Source organism: Ostrea edulis, chromosome 1, assembly GCF_947568905.1.
Source record: "Ostrea edulis chromosome 1, xbOstEdul1.1, whole genome shotgun sequence".
Taxonomy (NCBI): domain Eukaryota; kingdom Metazoa; phylum Mollusca; class Bivalvia; order Ostreida; family Ostreidae; genus Ostrea; species Ostrea edulis.
The window spans coordinates 74,453,193-74,467,041 of NC_079164.1; the positions used below are offsets into that span (position 1 = coordinate 74,453,193).

General features: G+C 34.3%; 2 protein-coding genes across 2 annotated transcripts; one reads left to right on the forward strand and one right to left on the reverse strand.

The window, feature by feature from the left end:
• Window positions 1-4,055: 4,055 nt before the first annotated feature.
• LOC125682049 (28S ribosomal protein S17, mitochondrial-like) lies at window positions 4,056-5,143 on the forward strand. The gene is made up of 2 exons (XM_048922432.2): window positions 4,056-4,373; window positions 4,754-5,143. Exons 1-2 carry the CDS (start codon window positions 4,161-4,163, stop codon window positions 5,108-5,110), a joined length of 570 nt encoding a protein of 189 aa, XP_048778389.1. The 5' UTR covers window positions 4,056-4,160; the 3' UTR covers window positions 5,111-5,143.
• A 1,310-nt stretch (window positions 5,144-6,453) lies between these two features.
• LOC125682043 (charged multivesicular body protein 1a-like) lies at window positions 6,454-13,411 on the reverse strand. The gene is made up of 8 exons (XM_048922417.2): window positions 13,298-13,411; window positions 12,468-12,487; window positions 12,206-12,283; window positions 10,875-11,021; window positions 9,412-9,480; window positions 9,184-9,243; window positions 8,835-9,022; window positions 6,454-7,519 (listed from the first exon to the last, which is right to left on the reverse strand). Exons 1-8 carry the CDS (start codon window positions 13,302-13,304, stop codon window positions 7,498-7,500), a joined length of 591 nt encoding a protein of 196 aa, XP_048778374.1. The 5' UTR covers window positions 13,305-13,411; the 3' UTR covers window positions 6,454-7,497.
• Between the last annotated feature and the right edge of the window lie 438 nt (window positions 13,412-13,849).

Here is a 13,849-nt window from a genome sequence, read left to right on the forward strand (position 1 = left end):
TACGTAGTCAAAATCAGTGCGTTAAGAACAGCCTAACAATCGGTATGGAACTCGACAGACAGCATTTGACCCAATGATATGTTGTATTGGCAAACAAGATTGTTATAACGACCAAAGAATTTGTGAGAGCCTTACTTTAAACGAGACTGTTAAAACACCTGCACCATCAACTTGTTTGTCAGTAGCCTGTCTCTATTTAAAAACTGATCATACGCAGAACAAGCTCTTGTTTATAAAATCAGTTGAGATATATAAATACAATATGCCATTGATAATGGAATAATGCTACATAAATATGGGAAGTTGACGATAGGAAGCTGAAATCATCCCCTTTGTCATAAAATTGAGTTGTTAGTTTGCCATTGATATTTATTTTCAACGAAATATCAAAGTATAAAGCAGAAGTGGACGACCCTGTGGTGTCTTTTATTTCGAGTTTATAGGGATATATCGAATCAAAGTATGAATGAAAATGATTGTGAATAGATAAAATGTCCACTGATGTATATTTCAAGACATTTGAACTACACCAGAATAGCGACATGTCTCTGTTCCCATGGGTCTACAAACTAATACAATGTGTTAACTTTCTATTTTTCCTCCATTCCTTGAATCCATTGATTCCCCATCACTCATGGGTACCGTACATTAGACAGAAATCAATTTCTACTTGGTAATTATAATGAATGGATTATTCCGGATATTTCAAGTTTTCAATTCGAATACCTGTATAGGTATGTTCAGTCATGCGGTTCAATAGAACCGGTTTTAATCGAGTAACGATGTAAAATCAGTTTAGGACGACACGTAGAGCAGACAACACGTTTAAATTTTATACTAATACTAATTTGTATTTACATTTATGTAATTATAGTACGTTGTATTGTTACAACATTAAAGCTGCTGCGTGTCGTTGCTAGTCAATTTAGTGTGTTATGTTGTTTTTATTACTGATCTTGTATTAGAAATGAATGGGTTTTAAAGGAGAATACAGATATCATTGCAATTTAACTGAATTGATGCGCGCATCCAATAGAACAAGTATTGCTCTCATCAATTGAATTTTAAAGTGCGCACATCAAATCAATTATATTGTTCTCTTCAATTGCGCGCAATAATTGACTTCATGATATTTTCAAATGATTAAAGATATCCTCAATTAAGTCATATATATGATCGAGTTTATATGTTAACCTATCTATCTATTCAAGTCCGATATTCCCTTTTAAAAAATGTTTGTGTTTGGTGTAATGTCCTTGTTACTTGATAAATAAAGTACCATCTATCTATCTATCTAAACCGCATAGTACACGCACTAGACGTTTTAATTATTATCTATAATAATAAAAAATCGTCTTCCTACAAACAAAATGAATATTATGTTTACAGGAAGACATTTTTTTATTATATATATTTAAAACGTCGAGTGCCTGTGCTGCATAGCTGTAGTTATCATATACATGTACTTTGCTCAAAATCTTTGGAGACCATCAATATCCGCAGACAATAATCTGTCATAAAACAATAAACTAACTAGCAGGGTTAGGTACATCCACAGCAAATGTAGGCCTACAACAACAGAAGGACAGTACATGCTGGACAATGATATTGAGACAAGTAAAATTGACTGCATGGGGCCAGAATTTGTATATATCATTGATTATAACTTTGAATCTATAGCTGAAGAGATTTACGTCTCTGATGCATTTGCTTTTCTTTTCGGAGGATGGAGGTTAATTGTTCACGGCTAAAATAACGGGGGGAAATTTGGGAAGATAATTCGAATGAGAGAGTTCCGGGTTGCTAGGCCACTGACTGACCAGCATAGTTTGTTTTTCACTTTTCTACTTACTTACTTAGGCCATCAACAAGTCAACAGTCCTTCAACGAACACGTGACGATTCTGGGCTGCTTTTGTTGCGTCGTGCCAGGTCATGTCCTGCAGCTGCGCCTACATTTCTGCCAGGCGCGTAGCCAGGCGTACGTTTGTATGCACAAACGTCCACATCATTTTTGCAACAACAAAGAGAGAGAGAGAGGGGGGGGGGGGGGTGATTGATTGATTGTATCTTGCTTAAGCTCGAGAATATTTCACTCATATGGAGACATCACCACGACCGGTGAAGGGCTTCAAATTTAGGCTTAGTATGCTCGGCGCTTATGGCCATTGAGCAGTGAGGGTTCTTTAGCGTGCCACACCTACTTTGACACGGGTCATCCGTTTTTAAGGTAATCTCCGAGAAACCGTGACATTCACACCTAATGCCGAGCGGTTGGCGATGGAACTGTCACTACCTGTTTTAACGACTTAGGTCTGTCGCGGCCGAGATTTGAACCCCGGCCTTCCGCATGCGGGGCGAACGCTCTAACCTCTCGACCACCGCGGTAGAAATATCAAAACGTGGTGAAGGGCAATATTTATGACAATTATATTTGTTCTAAAATTCTTGAGATTTGGCAAGTGTTTGTCCGCATTTCGTACAAAAACAGAGCAGACTCTCGAATATGGCTGCGTAACAAATTTTATCAAGTGTACGAAAAATGGGTTCAGGAGGGTCGAATGTGTGGAACGCCAAATTAACATAAACTCAAATAATTGAAGATATCATCAATTCTTTTGATGCGCGCAACAATTTAATTAAAGATCGCTTCAAGTAATTAATGTTATCTTCAATTCTGAATTATTGCGGGCATTAATTGAATTGATGATAGCATTAATTCGTCAGCTGAATTAATGCGCTTTCAGGGCCGTAAATTACATGGAGGCGGAGGAGGCAGCTGCCTCCTCCAACTTTTGAGCCAAAAAAAATTAAAATTTAAAGTTCCTTAGAATTTATGTTGTTTCCAATAACTAAGAACATGATACCTCCCTTAAAAAGCATTCCAAATCTTTCTTTTAGAATGAGTTAGTCAAGTAACATCTTAGAAGGCCCTAGAATCAAGGATTTTGCACGAAACGTGTTCAGTGTGCACAAAATGTGTTCAGCGTCTGGGGGCCTGGGCGGCCCCCAAACCCCCGCCTAATTTCCTGCCTCCTCCAAATTGAAGGTTAATTTACGGCCCTGCGCTTTAATTCAATTAATGATCTCTTCAAATGAATTAATGATATCGACAATTGAATTGATGCACGCTACAATTCAATTGAAGAGAGCAATAACTGATATAATGCGCGCATTAAATCAATGGATGAGAGCAATAATTGAATTGATGCGCGCATTAATTCATTTGATGAGAGCAATAATTGATTTAATGCGCGCATTAATTCAATTAATGCTCTCTTCAATTGAATTAATGATATCTTTAATTCCATTGAAGAGAGCAATCATTCTTTTAGAGAGAGCAACTATATAATTAAAGATATCTTCAATTCCACATATCCACAATTGAATTAATGATCTCATTAATTCCTTTTACAAAAGCATTGTAAATAATTAAGGATATCTTTAATTGAATTAAAGAGATCATCAAATTATTTATACCGAGCTCTAACTTAATTATTGCGAGCAATATTTCTACGGAATTGATGCTCTCATCAATTGAATTAAAGATAGCAATAATTGAATTAATGCGCGCATCAAATTTATTATTGCTCTCATTAATTCAATTGATGCGCGCATCAATTGAATTGAAGAGAGCAATAATTGAATTAATGCGCGCATTCATTTAAAGAGAACAATAATTGAATTGATGATATCTTCAAATAATTGAAGATATCTTCAATTATTTTTGTTTATGTTAATTTGGCACTCCATACAAATATACACATAGAAATCATCTACAATTTACCAGCTTCCGGGGTTTCTCCCCCTGGGCCCCATTGGGGGTTTGAAGCGGCCCCCAAAGCCCCTGCCTACTCGGGCGTCCACGTCAAAAGTACCCTGGCTACACCCCTGTCTGCCTCCGTGTCACGCCTCCAAGTGTTTCTTGGACTTTTCAGTTTGACATTAGGCTTAATTTTATCATTTCAATATATTAAAAAAAACACCCCCAAAACATAAGGATATAGCGCATTAAATCCGGAAATATGAGATTTGAACTGAATCGTTTGTTCTTTTATGAACTGTTTCGTGTTTCCGGTCGATTCATAACGTGAAAACTCGTAGTGCTGTGTTACTCAACTGCTTTTGAAATTGTTCTACTTAAAGTTTTGGGGATTAAAAATGCCTTTGCGGTTAAGTTTCGCAAAAGAAAAACTCAGATATTACAAAGATCTCCCTAAGAGCATATTGATACAACAGAATGCTGAAATTAGAGTACCCGAAAGGCCAGTGAAAGCAATTTTTGCAGGAACGGTCATGAAAAGAAGTGTTGGGGCACCAGAAACATTAAAAGTCAGAGTTTTAAAGATGAAGCTTGATAAATATATTACAAAGGTAAGCAATGAAGGGAGTGAAAAACGAAGACATGAGTTTGTGTGTTATCACAGAAAAAGAAAATGAGAGAGAAGTGCACGCAGTCCGAATTTGCTTCAATATTGCAATCACAAGTTGTAGAGCTCTACGTTGTAAAGTTTACATAATTAGGTATTGTATGGTCTAATAATCAGGAGTACATATATTATAAGGAATAAATTTACAGGTGAAATATCTTTAATTACACCTGACATTAAAATTTCGGTGATTCTATGTACCGACCTTAGCAGTGTAAATTACAATATTAGGAGTGATTTTCTGTTGGCCTCTTCATTTATTCAGTCACCAAATAATGTATGTTAATGTTTGATTTAATGCATTTTATTTGTTTTATATTTTAGTATTATTATAAAAGGATGGACTATTGGGTGTTAGAAAAGGATTTGAATGCCAAGATAGGAGACCTAGTTCTTATTCGTCTAATGGATGAACCTTACACACCACGTGTAAAGTTTGAAATTTACAAGCACTTGCATCAGCTGGGTGAAATGATTTGTCCAGTAACTGGACGTGGAGTGAGAGGACTTGAATATGTTGATCCAACTAGAACTGACCACATTGGTAATTTCCCAGAGAAGTGGCAAAATAATGTAATGCACAATACCATGGTACAACAGATGAGATTGACGGAGCTTGGGCAAGAGTTAGATGAAGACACAGACCAAATAGAGGATTTTGATGGAGAAACAGAAGTTTAGTAATATGTTAATTAAATATATATAAACACAAAATAGTTGCTTTATTTTTTAAGCACACATTTGGAAAGGAAACAATGTTTTATGTACAAAAACTACACATATGTATTTTAAAGAAATAAAATGACATAATCTGGTCATAAACTACTCTTTGCTTAAGGAGTGATTAAAAAAACTCAGATAATTGAAGAAATCTTTTAATTATTTGAAGAAATCATCAATTCACTTGATGCATGCAACAATTCAAAGATATTATTGTGTGCATTAATTGAATTGTTGATAGCATTAATTATTTTGCTGAATTGATGAGCGCTTTAATTGAATTATTGCTCTCTTCAAATAAATTGATGATATCAACAATTTAATTGAAGAGAGCAACAATTCAATGTGCACATCTCAATGTGTGAATCAATTCATTTGATGCATGCAATAATTGAATAATTGCTTTAGTTATTGAATTGTAGCATACTTCAATTCAAAAAAAGTTTGCAATAATTGAATTATTGCTCTCTTCAATCAAATTATTGCATTCTTCAATTGAATTGCAATAGTTGCTTACTAAGAGAGAGCACCTTGGGAAGTAGAAATATCACAATAGAATTAATGATTGTTGCTTTTTTTTTTATTGTTCAAGAGAATTGATGCGCATATTAATTCCTTATACAAAGGCGTTGTAGGAGATCTTCAATATCATTTATACTGAGCTCCAAATTAAATTTTGCAAGTTATTTTACCACAATTGATGTGCACATCAAATCGGTTATTGCTCTCATCGAATGAATCAATATGCACATATCAATTACTGCTCTCGCATCGGATCGATTACTGCACACATCAGTTCAATTGATTAACTGAATGCATTAATTAATACAATTACTGTATTGTGAGAAATAATTGAATTGATGATATCTTCGAATAGTTAAAGATATCTTCAATTATTCGAGTAAATATCAATTTGGTGCTCCATATTTGCTAAGCATGAACTTCATGATTTGCCAATATAAAGTCAGTCTGGGTTTGAAAAAAATTATTACAGTAATGGCCTGGACATAATATCCCATTTTTCCCACTTGAATTTCTTTTGCAATGTTATGAACCAGAGATATGTGGGATGGGTTGGCAGAAAAGCAGACATTGTAATTCCTATAAACCACCAAATTTGTTTGAAGATCTATAAATTTGTATGTTAGATGTTCAGAAGAGTTTCAAAGATGTTAATTCAGTATTAGTATATGAACCATATAGCCCCTCTTTGGCTTGAATCCCACCTAGGAATAACTATTGATGGAGTAATTCATACTAACTGTGCCCTCCCAATCTGACTACCTAATAATTTACAAGCAAGGTGCAATTTTATATTGAATTTTATTTTGTAATCAAAACATTTAAACAATAAATAATTCAACAAATTAAATGTGTCATAAACATTCATATTAAGACTTAAGGCATATAAAACTATGTTAAGCCTGAATAATACATGTATATAACATGCTATGGGATACATGATCACATGACAAAGAATAATTCAGTATTCACCCAGACTCTGACAAAGACATTTGGTTTTTATTAGAATCTGACATAGATATTTGACAAAAAAGAAGTTTTAATTCTGACAGTTAATAAACAGATATCTGCAGCTAAAAATAATAGTTGAGAGCAGGTATAAACTTGGTATACAATTCTGCAATCCAAAAATATTTATGGTATCAATGTGTTGGTAATAACAAACTTTTAATGATTCAATGTTCATTATTCTCTATATAAACTGACTCACTAATGATCATCAATTTAATATACCTGATATCTATACAGTAACAGTTCAATTACAAACTATAAATATATAGAATAAACGTCTAGTTTGTATTGGGGGGATATGGAAATATTAGGTAATTTCTACATAACGGTAATCAGTTTTGCTGATTATAAAAATTAACCTACGATCCCTTTAACTTCATATCCCCGTAATAAACACAATCTAGATATTTACTCCTTAAATAGCACACACATGTAACACAGTTTTCAGACATTTTCAGTTTTTCTGCTAAACTTGCTATCCTGCATGTTATGAAGTGTTTCATCAGCTCCCACTATCTGTGCCTATACACACAGCCAGAATTTAAATACCAGGTACAGATACTCATAGTCGAGGTCAGGATACATACGAAATAAGACAACAACAGCTTTAGAAAACTCACCAATAAGATACTGATCAATCTTGAGGTGAAAATGTATCTATATTACCAGTTTCATTCACTAATGGTCAAAGCACTTATTCCTACCGATGTCCCAGCACTCCTAATTTGTATGCACTTTGTGTAGCAAAGAATTCGTCCCAAACAATAAAATCCTTAACATGCTGCTGATATATACCGAACTGGAGGGAGACGTGATCAATGTCGGAGGGCTTGTAACCTGCAATGTAAAGAGAATTTTCAGATTTTCATTTATCGAGAAATGATTCAAATTTACCACATCAACATTAGATCATGTAAATTTATGAGAATTATCATGGAGAGGGATAGTTCTACCGGTTAAAAAGATTGTTGTAAACTTTTTGACGCATGTATGGTTTTGTTTTGTAATATCGCATTTAAATCCTTTTCCACGCTTTACTTTGTATGTCAGGAAAAACTTCATGTAAATGTAAACTTTTCTGGCCCAGTGATTCTTGAGAAGACGATTTTTAAAGATTTCCCCCTATATATTTGTATGTAAAACTTTGATCCTCTACTGTGGTCCCATCCTACCCCCCGGGGGTCATGATTTTTTCCCAGCCCAGTGGTTCTTGAGATGAGAAGAAGATTTTACCTAAATATTTGCATGTAAAACTTTGATCCCCTATTGTGGCCCCATCCTACCCCGGGGCCATGATTTAAACAAACTTGAATCTGCACTGTGTTTCATGTAAATTTGTACTTTCCTAGCCCAGTGGTTCTTGAGAAGAAGATTTTTAAAGATTTTCCCTATTTATTCCCATGTGAAACTTTGAACCCCTATTGTGGCCCCAACCTACCCCCAGGGCCCATGATTTGAACAAACTTGAAACTGTACTATGTCAGGAAGCTTTCATGTAAATCCCAGCTCTTCTTGAGAAGAAGATTTTTAAATGACCCCCACCCTATTTTTGCATTTTTGTGATTATCTCCCCTTTGAAGGGGGCATGGCCCTTCATTTGAACAAACTTGAAAGCCTTTTACCCAAGGATGCCTTCAGCCAAGTTTGGTTCGAATTGGCCAAGTAGTTCTGGAGAAGAATTCGAAAATGTGAAAAGTTTACAGATGGATGGACAGACAGACAGACAACAGGGGATCAGAAAAGCTCACTTGAGTTTTCAGCTCAGGTGAGCTAAAAAGTGCACAGATTTGAAAGTCTCGCTACTTTTAAAGTTAACCATGCTGTGATTGGCTGAATCACTCCCATTATTAATTGATTTGAACAATATCTTATTAGGTGTCAAACATAAATGGATTGAACAGCAGACATTGCTTCATCGTCGGAAACCACGTTCAGTCGCTCTACGATTACCTAGGTAAACCGTGGGTTTCCGATGATGACATTGCTTATGCAAGTCCTCTCCATAATCTAATAATAGTCTCATGATTATGCATTTTATTGGGTCATCAGAATGTGATATAATTAAATGTTAAAGTAGCAGGTGGATCTACCATCTAATTCTGACTGAATTGATATTACATGAAGAATGTCTCTGAAAAAATCGTAAGTATACCTCCTGGAAAGATCATCCTCTTTCTTCTTTTCTCCATCCTCTCGTATAGAGGCTGTGGTGGGGTTAAGTTCCTTGAGTTGATCGGTGATGTCAAGGTCATTTTCTGACGCTATCTGTTGCATCAGAGACTCGACCTCACTCTGAGGGGTGGACAGTGTGGTGGCGGAACTCATGGAATTCTCCAATGTCTGAGGTTAAAATGACGAGTTTTAGAACATGTAACACAATTTGTATACCCAATAATTGTATTGTTGTTTTATTAGAAAGTGACCAAATTACCCCATTATCTAATTTCTCGTGGCTGACTTATTTCAAATATGCAAAACTGTAAACCAGTAATAATACTTACTGATGTCCTCACATCCATGTCTTCAAACTGCTTCTCGAACTTCCCCATTATTTGTTCAACCTGTTAGAAGACAATTACATTGTTACCAGATCAAATAAACATGACTGAAAAATGTCAAATCAGTTTTTAATTATACAAGATCACTGCAAAGCTCTGCTCAAACATTAAAATTACTATTATTACTAAATGTGATTGTACATGTATGTACGACATCTAACAACTGCAAACCTTTTCTAAATCCATAGATGACATAGCTTTGTCTAATGCTTTTGTTACTCCTTCCATTTGCTTTGCAATCTGAAAATATTCAAATGAAACAGTATATAAAACTCTACAGATTGAAACATTTCAGAATTATGAACTTTTCCCCTTGTTGAATCTTGGGTTTGAGTGACATTCATCAGAAATGAATCCCACAAAGATGTGTGATTGAAACACAAATGCCCCCGATAATGGCCAAATGTCACAAGGACAAATATCTTGGTACCAGTAGAAAGATCTTGTCACAAGAGATGCTCATGTACAATATGAAAGCTCTATTATTTACCATTTAGAAGTTATGACCAATGTAAAAAAAAAATTTAAGTACCCACGGAAAGGTCTTGTCACAAGGAATACTCGTGTGAAAAATCAAAGCTCTTGCACTTACTGTTCAAAAGTTATTAGCAAGGTTAAAGTTTCAGACAGAATGACAGACAGGTCAAAACCAATATGCCCCCCATCTTCGATCTCGCATTTTATCCAAGGGTTATTATTATCTTTACATATATAATCCACTGTCTAGTAAAAGTATTCATTTAGGATTTAATATTCATATGTACAATATATCCATTCACTTTCACACAAAACATTACACTAATTTATGAACAGTATAAAATCCCTAGCAATTTTACGGCTTGTGTCCAAATATCACGAGCAGATATTTCTTGCCATATACATGTATAAACTTATGAACATGATAAAGATTAAGCCAAAGCTGTGAAGTTTCTTTGTAGTCTCAAATCTGCTACTCAGGCTACACCATGAAAGAAGACTTTGTTTTCAAAATTCATAACTGAAACATGCTTTTTACATGAGGTTTTAGATCAAAACTTCTGTTCGGTGCAGACAGTTAAATACACGTGTACGAAAAAGAACAGTGATCATTTCTAAAGTTTCTAATTTTCAGGGGAATAAGCATCTTCGCAAGCCAAGTGTCCGATTCGCTTACTCTCATCTAGATGAGAGTAAGGGAATCAGACACTTGGCTTGCGAAGATGGGGAATAAGTTATTAACATTAATTCACCTTTTACTGTTTGTGAAGGATTTTAAATTGACTGGTATGTCCATTTGGGCATCGGCAATTGATGCATTCACTCCTCATATATCGTGCAGTGCTTGGGTTGTGTAATGTATAGTACATACAATCCAAACGTTTTGTGATATTAGGGGCAGACACATGTATCAAGTGCCCATGTAACTACCCATATCATGAACACATCAAACATTAGACCCTCATGTAAACAAAGCTTTTTTTTCAGGCTCTTAGCTGTTACAACCCATTTCATATTTAAGGACAATTTTGTAATACATCTACGTGTATAATTTTGTACTTGTAGCTTTGTACATGCTTAATTGATAACCACTAAATCTCTGTCCATCAAGCACACATCTTCTGAAAAGGATTATAAAATGACATTATGATACATACTCCTTTCATTGCTACTGCTGTCTGGACTCGTGCTGATACTCCATCCACTCTAGCTGCAAATCGCAAATAGTTCAGACCTTCATTCTTTTTCCTAATGGCATTTTCTGCATAGATCCTTGCTCCTTCAATGTTTTTTTGAGCAATAGCCTAAAGAGATATGACATGATATATATAATTATATATATATATACATGTACATTTTTGTAAAGCTTCTGAAGATGTAATGAAAACGCTTTCTGTGTTTTCTTTTCATATTTTTAAAATATTGTTATCCGATTACTGAGACTCTATTTAAATTTTGGATATACATATATATATATATATATATATCTGTTAAAACTTGCGCTGAAATAAATGTAATAACTTAAACAAATAAACTGTAAAAATAAAACTTTGATATTCAGATACTGATTGTAAAATGTCTGATATGTATGTACCCCATTGATTGATTTAAATAATTGAAAATCTCGTTTTCACAATATTCAGTTTAGAAAAAATGTGGTAAAAAGACATGCTTCAAAAACAGTAGAAAATCACAAATTTGTTTAGCAGTAAACTGTCAACAGAACAATGAATGAATACAAAAGAAAATACGTAGAGTGTTGAATCTGATACATCTGTCTCTATGGCCAAGACTAGCCCTACATTTTTCAATGCATCAATGACAATTTCCTAGAGGATAACTTCAAAATTAATTTCTATTCTGTTTGCTTACATTGCATTTCACTATATATATCACAAACCCATAGCAGGTGGCTTAAGGCAGCCTCAAAACCCCTTGCCTTAATTTTTTGGGTGCACATTAATTATCCCCTAGCTATGTCCCTGTTACTCAATACAAGTAATCAGCAACTGTCAGTAGAGGGTGATATAAATATTGCACCACTGACTGTGTTAATCCCTAATTGCTTAAATTCTATAACTTAAAATTTCCCAAAATTTAAACAAGTGAAAAAAATGCCAGGGTTTTATCCAGCATTCAGATGTTACTACCCATTTTATATTTAAGGGGAATTTTTGAGAATGCAGTCATGAGCTTCCCGGGAATGGTAGTGGGGGACATCCATGGAATATATATTGATTGATTACTCATTTTATCTATATTGCAAGTCTGACATTATAGAAAATGACTTAGAATATATTAATATGATTTTGTTGAAAATTCTCATACAATTTTTGTAAAGTTTCTACAAATGAAGGAGATTTTTCATCTGTGGAAGGGGAAATATCCATTTGTTGCCAAAGGGGAAAGGTACCTTTTACTGGTAGTAAAAACCACCTAGATAAATCCCTGAATGCATACAAAGATTATGACCTAGCTGACTAAATACCTTTCTCACTTTGGCCTCTTCTTTTCTCTGTTCTTTTTCAGATTTCTTAGCTAGCCTTTCAAGTTGTTTCGTTGTGAACTAAAAAAAAAAAGAAGCCATATATATTTCATGTGAAAAAATCTCAACTGCAATAATTAACTGCATAAAAGAACATATGAATAATATAAGATAAAAACTTAGGTAAAGCAGAATACAGTATTTTATCACATAATTATGCAAGATAATTATCAAACTTTTTTTTTAATAAACTGGATCTACTTACTCTTAACTGAAAAAGTGTATCTGAAAAAAGAAAACAGTGAGAATTATCGCCTCCATCAATGTATTGCAACTATAGCAGTTTTTAAATCCATTCTTAAAATTTCTAACAATTTGCACTTAATTCTAAATCCCTGCACCCTGAAGAATTTGTTCACAAAGGGAATATTCATATAAATTTGCATAATTTTATACAAAAAGCTGAGGAATGCCCACTTATCAATTTTTAAATATATATTTCATTCTCAAAGAAGCCAATGACAAAAACGAAAGTAATAGTTTTAACTGATTCCTCATTTCAACAACTGGCAAATCACATCTTTGATATTACACTGAATGTAAGTTCATTAAATACAGGGAGGAGAACTAGTACAGTACAGCACCAATCTAAAATATTCCAAAGGGGAAAGTCCCTGTAAACACTGGTGAAACATTAACAACATTGATTTTCAAGTAGAAAATGTCCTGTATATATTTGAAGACCTTTAGCATGACTCATTGACCGTATACATCATAATTAAAAAGGACCCTCTATTTGTCTGGAATAATTACTGTGATCTGTACAAAGTTACTACATACACAAATAAAATCGTTCTAGTTTAAAGAATGGCCCTATAATTGTTTTCATTTTCAATTTAAATAGGACATATGGTCCAAGGTTCCAAATGGAGTCATTTGAGCAACATGTCGAATCTAATATAACGTTTTAAAATGTTTATTTTAAGCCTTTGTTTCGAAAGCACAGGCAATTCGGAATGTCAACATGATAAATAATCGCAAAAAACAATAGGACGTGGAAATTTCAGCATAAGATGTTTCCAAACGAAGCCTTACCATCCATGTTGATAGGTGCTACCTTAAAACTTCACTCTACTGTATATTTCAAAATATTTTGGTCAGGAAGTTATGAGCAATCAAAACCGGAAGTGACGCTTTTTTATAAGCAGTAAATTGTTTCCCCTTCTTTCATTGGCCTTGATTTGACGTTTTGTTTACACTAGATACTATTTATAGATCGACACATGTCGGAACAAAGGGCTCTAGCGCCGGACGGGATAATAAAAATTATGGCATATTTGAGATAATTTAATCCACAAGCCGCTGGTGTTGTCAGTGTTTGACGACATGGCTATATATTCAACGTGATCGAACAGTGTGTATTTTACTATTTATCGACTCTGGATTAGCCCACGTCTACAATAATTTAGATCAATGTAACTGTAAGTACCCATATTATATACACAAGTTGGCTCAGATTGTGTCAGAACCCTGTGTTCCAAATTAATGAAAAAGTAAAAGCGAGTGTTTTTTTTTTCTTTTTCTTTTCTTCTTCTTCCCGTGATAAAACAATTCTGTTAGTAATGCAGATTGCAGGTGGGGGTGAAA

What these genes read in the sequence shown, in the direction of transcription:
- LOC125682049 (XM_048922432.2), top strand. Translation starts at nt 4,161, where the DNA reads ATGCCTTTGCGGTTAAGTTTCGCAAAAGAAAAACTCAGATATTACAAA. An exon ending in TTGATAAATATATTACAAAG is followed by an intron (nt 4,374 to 4,753) that starts GTAAGCAATGAA and finishes TTTATATTTTAG; the next exon opens with TATTATTATAAAAGGATGGA.
- LOC125682043 (XM_048922417.2), bottom strand. An exon ending in ATACACTTTTTCAGTTAAGA is followed by an intron (nt 12,284 to 12,467) that starts GTAAGTAGATCC and finishes TTTTTTTTTTAG; the next exon opens with TTCACAACGAAACAACTTGA. An exon ending in GAGGATGATCTTTCCAGGAG is followed by an intron (nt 7,520 to 8,834) that starts GTATACTTACGA and finishes TTTACATTGCAG; the next exon opens with GTTACAAGCCCTCCGACATT.